This window comes from Nicotiana tabacum, chromosome 1 (assembly GCF_000715075.1).
Source record: "Nicotiana tabacum cultivar K326 chromosome 1, ASM71507v2, whole genome shotgun sequence".
Taxonomy (NCBI): domain Eukaryota; kingdom Viridiplantae; phylum Streptophyta; class Magnoliopsida; order Solanales; family Solanaceae; genus Nicotiana; species Nicotiana tabacum.
Window position 1 is genome coordinate 214354175 of NC_134080.1, and position 5401 is coordinate 214359575.

General features: G+C 36.8%; 1 protein-coding gene across 2 annotated transcripts; it reads right to left on the reverse strand.

Annotated features, from left to right (window-relative positions):
• Nucleotides 1-707: 707 nt before the first annotated feature.
• Nucleotides 708-5141, reverse strand: LOC107793225 (myb family transcription factor PHL5). 2 transcript variants are annotated; one of them, XM_016615637.2, is made up of 8 exons: nt 3806-5141; nt 3335-3727; nt 2611-2827; nt 2454-2530; nt 2311-2350; nt 2005-2065; nt 1196-1265; nt 708-1117 (listed from the first exon to the last, which is right to left on the reverse strand). In XM_016615637.2, exons 2-8 carry the CDS (start codon nt 3584-3586, stop codon nt 1013-1015), a joined length of 822 nt encoding a protein of 273 aa, XP_016471123.1. In that variant the 5' UTR covers nt 3587-3727; nt 3806-5141; the 3' UTR covers nt 708-1012. The 2 variants fall into 2 exon arrangements, with proteins under 2 accessions (XP_016471123.1, XP_016471056.1); XM_016615570.2 differs by having other exon boundaries at nt 4957-5127.
• Between the last annotated feature and the right edge of the window lie 260 nt (nt 5142-5401).

Genomic DNA, 5401 nt, shown 5'->3' on the forward strand with positions numbered 1-5401 from the left:
TTGAGAATCGAGCATATACATGCATGTGTGCCATGCTTAGAGAGGTCACAAACGGGCGGTCGGGTCAGATATAAGCAGGTCAAAAATGAGTAATCCAAAAATGAATAAATTATTCGACCAGACCCGTATTAACACGGCCAAAAAACGGGTTAACCGACAGATAATATGGATATCCATATTTTTCATGACTTCTTGAATATGATCACTTTTGGTAGAATTCCTAGTCCCTCAAATTTAAGAAACCCCCAATTTGAGGATAAAAATGACACTGTATAGCCATTGTAAAAATAATAGCCGAAAAAATGTATAAAATTTGTATATTTTTGTGTATATATATATATATATATGTTATATACAAAAAATTATATAAATTTTATACACTTTTTCGGCTACCAAATGTAAATAGTTTCTGGCGCGAGCTAAAGGTGATAATACCCCAATATGAGGCTTACAAATATAAAAGTTAAACCCATTAGTTATCCATTTTCTAAGTGGATAATATGGTTCTTATCCATATTTGATCCGGTTTTAAAAAGTTTATTATCCAATCTATTTTTTAATGGATAATATAGTTGGTAACTATTTTCTTTTAACCATTTTGCCACCACTATTTAGAGCCTATCAACTGTTCATCATACAAAATCGTATAGAATAGTACATAATGCAGTTTTAGTTAGGAGATTAGCTTATATTAAAAAGTACTGTACTAGTAAATAACGTCACTCACTTCATTGAAATATGCTAACAAGTAAAATATAAGCAGTAGTTTGTGTTGGATTTCAAAATATCAAGACAACTAATTTTGTTTCCTCTCATCTCTTCCTTTCCCAAGTTAAAATCAATTACAACTGTTTTTCACAAGTTCATTTTCAAAAACGTTTTTTCCCTCACGCCTAAGTAAAATATAAGCAGTAGATGCTTGACAACAGTCATGCCTAAGTTGAAGTTGCTTATTGTCAATCATAAGTTGTTGTTGTTGTTGTTGTTCTTCTAAACATAGGCGACGGACAATTTAAACGCTAAGCTGGAAATTTTTGTTAGTTTCTGCTTGGCGATCAAACATTTCCTTGAGTTGCTTTGCTTGTTCTTCAATCCGCAATTGTAAGCTTCTCTGAATCTGTGAAAGAACAGATATAATCGATATGAACACATGTTTCTCTGATCATTTGAAATAACAGAATAAAGCTAATCAAACCTCAAGTTGTTCATATAGGCTCTGCTGGACACTTATTTGCAGTTTCAGAGCCTCCAATATTTGCGGGCACCTAACAATATGTGCAAAATCAAAGAATATCAGAAACACTAAGTACAGACTAAAATTTGTAACTTGATTAAGCCTACTTAGGTTTGGGCACGTGCGAAGGAGAAGCCCAGATGACTAGAGGTGTGAGCGGTTGGCTTTGGCGGGTTCGAGAAGAGGTAGAGGGCGGTCTAAGAAATATTAGGGAGAGGTGATCTGGCAGGACATGGCGTGGCTTCAGATTTGCAAGGACATGACCCTTGATAGGAAAGTGTGGAGGTCGAGCATTAGGGTTATAGGTTAGGAGGTAACTGCATTTTTTACGTACTGGGGGTGAGGCTAGTATGATAAGGTTTTGTCTTAGGCTGCTAGCGATTATTGTTGTGTTCACACTATTCTTCTGTTCTTTATAGTACCGGGCGACCTTATTTACTGGTTATTATTATTGTTTTTTATCTATTTTCTGGTGCTTATGATGTTGTTATTATTCATGTGGTTTCTGTTGATGGTACATATATATTGTCTCTTTTCGTCTTCTTGAGCCAAGGGTCTATCGAAAACAACCTCTCTACTTTCCGGGGTAGGGGTAAGATCTGCGTATACACTACCCTCCCCAGACCCCACTTGTTGAAATTCACTGGGTTGTTGTTGTTTTTAATCCAACTTAACTGACTGATCTTATTGAGGTGTAACACCGGAGAGAACGAAAACATATCTCTGTTCCTTCCTTTTTAGATGAAAGGTGGATGTCCTAGCAAACTTACGTTTCTGGACCATGCGCTGGAAATGAACTTCTACGAGGTGATCCTTCAGTTTTAACTGCATCTGCACGCAATGTAAAGTAAATCCCATTTTTCTATTAGCACATCGATGAAATTAAGTTACTATATTCATGCATTTTTTGACACACACACACCACCAAAAAAAAAGGGGTTGTTCTCAGTTCGTTACATGATTGCATCTATCTTTTATTTCCAATTAGTGATCTATATTTTTCTTGTCTATAAGGATCATACAGCTGATCTTTACATGATAGGTTTAACTTCTAAGTACTTAAATCTGAAGGTTACCTTTGAGGGATACCGTTACATCACAGGTAACGCGATATTTCTGAAGACAAAAAAAGGAATAACAAAAGGAATAATTTAGATTTCTGAGAAGCAGGAGTCAATATCATCATCAATAATCTTGAAATGTACATAATGTTTTATACCTGCAAGTGACTTTTAATATTTGAAATGCTCAATTCGTAAGAGTTCATCAGCTTAAGGATTGCCTTTGGTGTTGCCTCTGCGCCCAGTCGAAGAAACAGATGTTTAATCATAGACATCATCTTGATTTGAATTACTACTTTCAGTATTTTTACTTACTTTTGGCTCCTCCAAGTCGATTTACACATTCACAAAATTGCTCGTGGAGATCCTGAGTCCACGTGATCCGCCTCTTTTTTGTTGTCTCTGCTCTTTCTGGAGTAACATTACTCGAAGAAATACATACACTTTCATTAGGAGGAGATTGAGGTCTCTTCTCTAGTTGGCATACATAACATGGTTTAATAATTCGCGAGTCGAATGAATCCTTCTTCACCTGTGATAACAAGAAGGACAACCATTAAGATTTCATGATAACTTTATTGTACAAGAGATAAGCAGTGTTATTAACCTTAGACCATTACATGTAAGAAGTTCAGGGGACTTAGGATTGTCTTAATCTATCTTTAACTGGATAGATATTGTTCAATTATAAGGGCAGTCCGGTGCCTAAGCTCCCGCTATGCGCGGGATCCTGGGAAGGGCCAGATCACAAGGGTTTATTATACGCAGCCTTGCCCTGCACTTCTACCAGAGGCGGTTTCCACGGCTCGAATCCGTGACCTCTTGATCACATGGCAGCAACTTTACCAGTTACGTCAAGGCTCCCCTTCTATCTTGTACAATTATATCCCATTTAATTACCTAGCTAGTAAATGCTCCATATCTTGAAGCAATAAAAATATACAATTTTTATCTAGATTTTCTTAACGAAATATTAAGGTTAAGGGAAATGTAAAGATTTCATGCAAAGCAAATATCAAATATGTCGATATAGGCTTACTTGACGGCCTCTCGCCATACTTGGATAAGGATGGCGCGAGGTTATGGCACCCTTCAGGGCTGACTTGTTCTGCTGAAGCAAATTTTTTGTCGAAGATTCAGGTTTGTGTCTAAAACTAACAGAAGATTGCACCAGTGAATGCAAGGTATCTCTTGATTTAAAATTCTCATCAGCCAAATCACATTTATCCAAAGGATTATTTGATGTACTGGCTGTATCATACATCTCCAACTCATGTGAACACATAGGCATTATATGATCATCAGAGTTTTCACAAAATTGTCCAAAAGTTCTGGAGCTTTCTGATGCAGAAAATTTAGAGGTTCTTGATTCTAGATGTTTACATAGAATTCCATAGAGAGAATCATCACAACCCGAGACTCCTTTGATCAACTGCAAGAAACTTGGCTGTTATAGAAACCATTTGAAACAGAGAAACAGGTAATTTAACTACAAACAACAACAACATACCCAGTATAATCCCGCATAGTGGGAATCTGGGGAGGATAGTGTGTACGCAGACCTTACCCCTACCTTTGTGGAGGTAGAGAGGCGGTTTCCAATAGATCCTTGGCTCAGGTAAGCATAGGTACCACAATAATAACAAGAAACAATACGGGACTGTACCCAAAAATCATGTAAAAGCCGGCATACACAGCAAGATAGTAAGAAGATCGGGAAGAAAAAAAAAACAGGTATTCAAATAAGCCTACTACCAACCAAATGTGAGCGTGCGTACTAACACTACCGGTATGAATAATCTAGACTTCTTAACCTACTATGTTAATCTTCGACCTTCACACCTTCCTATCACGGGTCATGTCATCGGTCAGTTGTAGTTGCGCCATGTCATGCCCAGAGACGGACCCAGGATTTTTACACGAAGGGGGCACAGTATTCTGCTCAATCAGTGCCTCCTAAAGGCTTTTAATGTTCAGGGTACAAGTGCTTTAAATTAACTATTTTTAAGGTATATACATATACATATTCAAAAAATTTGCCGAAGCTTGGGTCCGACGACCCCTCATTGCAACATGTAGGTCCGCCTTTGGTCATGCCTAATCACCTCACCCCAACCCTTTTTCGGCCTATCTCGACTTCTCCTAAGGCCCTACAATATCAACCTCTCACACATCCTTACCGGAGCGTCTGTGCTTCTCCTCCTCACATGTCCAAACCATCTAACTTATTTGAGAAAACGTTTGTGCTTCTCCTCCTCACATGTCCAAACTATCTAACTTATTTGAGAATTTGAAGTAAACTTCTGGAATCAAAAGATGCTGATTAATTATTCACTTTCAGATGTTAAGATACCATATGTGGGAAAGATCAAACAAATGACAAAAACAAAGAGCCAAAGAATCTACTTGTCTAATTTGTGACTATAGTTGGATTTCTATCATTCCAAATCTTATGACAGTGAGGACTATAAGAATTAATTTAGCAATATCAGTGATGAATACAGCCACAGAAATCATAGGGAAAATAACAACATAAAAACCAGAAAATAGATGCAAAGCAAAAGTCATAGCCAGTAAATAGACCCGGCACTATAAGAGACCAATAGTCGGTAATATTTTCACAGAAAGTGTTATGCAAAATGGACAAAATGTAGCGTTTACCATCTTTGCCCTCGCTCTCAAACTAACTTGTAAGAAACTATAGAGACCAAAACTTGTCCAAATTCACCGGACAAGAAAGTTGGATATAGAGAAGAAGGAGATTTCTGTAAATTAAGTGCAACAAATTTAAAGAAACAAATTTCAAGGCTCTGTTTCTATTTAAGAATGCAGAAAATGGGAAGCCTGGTATAGGTGGTATTTGAGGTATGCTTAATTTTTTTTTTTTGTAAGGAATGCCATCATAATGACAACAGTATGTTCAAAAGTGTGTTGTTGTGGGTCCTTTAACATTTGTATATGTATCACAAGAATTTTTTCCTGCTTCTTTCATTGTTTTTCCTTTACTTTTTTATTTTGTGAAAATAGCATGGATTAGTCAGTTTTTGGACTGGTAATTAAAAAATAGTCAGCATTTTACAAAGTCACTAAACATAGCCATTATTTT

Bases quoted from the DNA above. Each gene is read 5' to 3' on its own strand.
- LOC107793225 (XM_016615570.2), bottom strand. The intron at 2,531-2,610 runs GTAAGTAAAAAT...GACTGGGCGCAG, and splicing joins TCGACTTGGAGGAGCCAAAA to AGGCAACACCAAAGGCAATC. The intron at 1,118-1,195 runs GTTTGATTAGCT...GTTCTTTCACAG, and splicing joins GCCTATATGAACAACTTGAG to ATTCAGAGAAGCTTACAATT.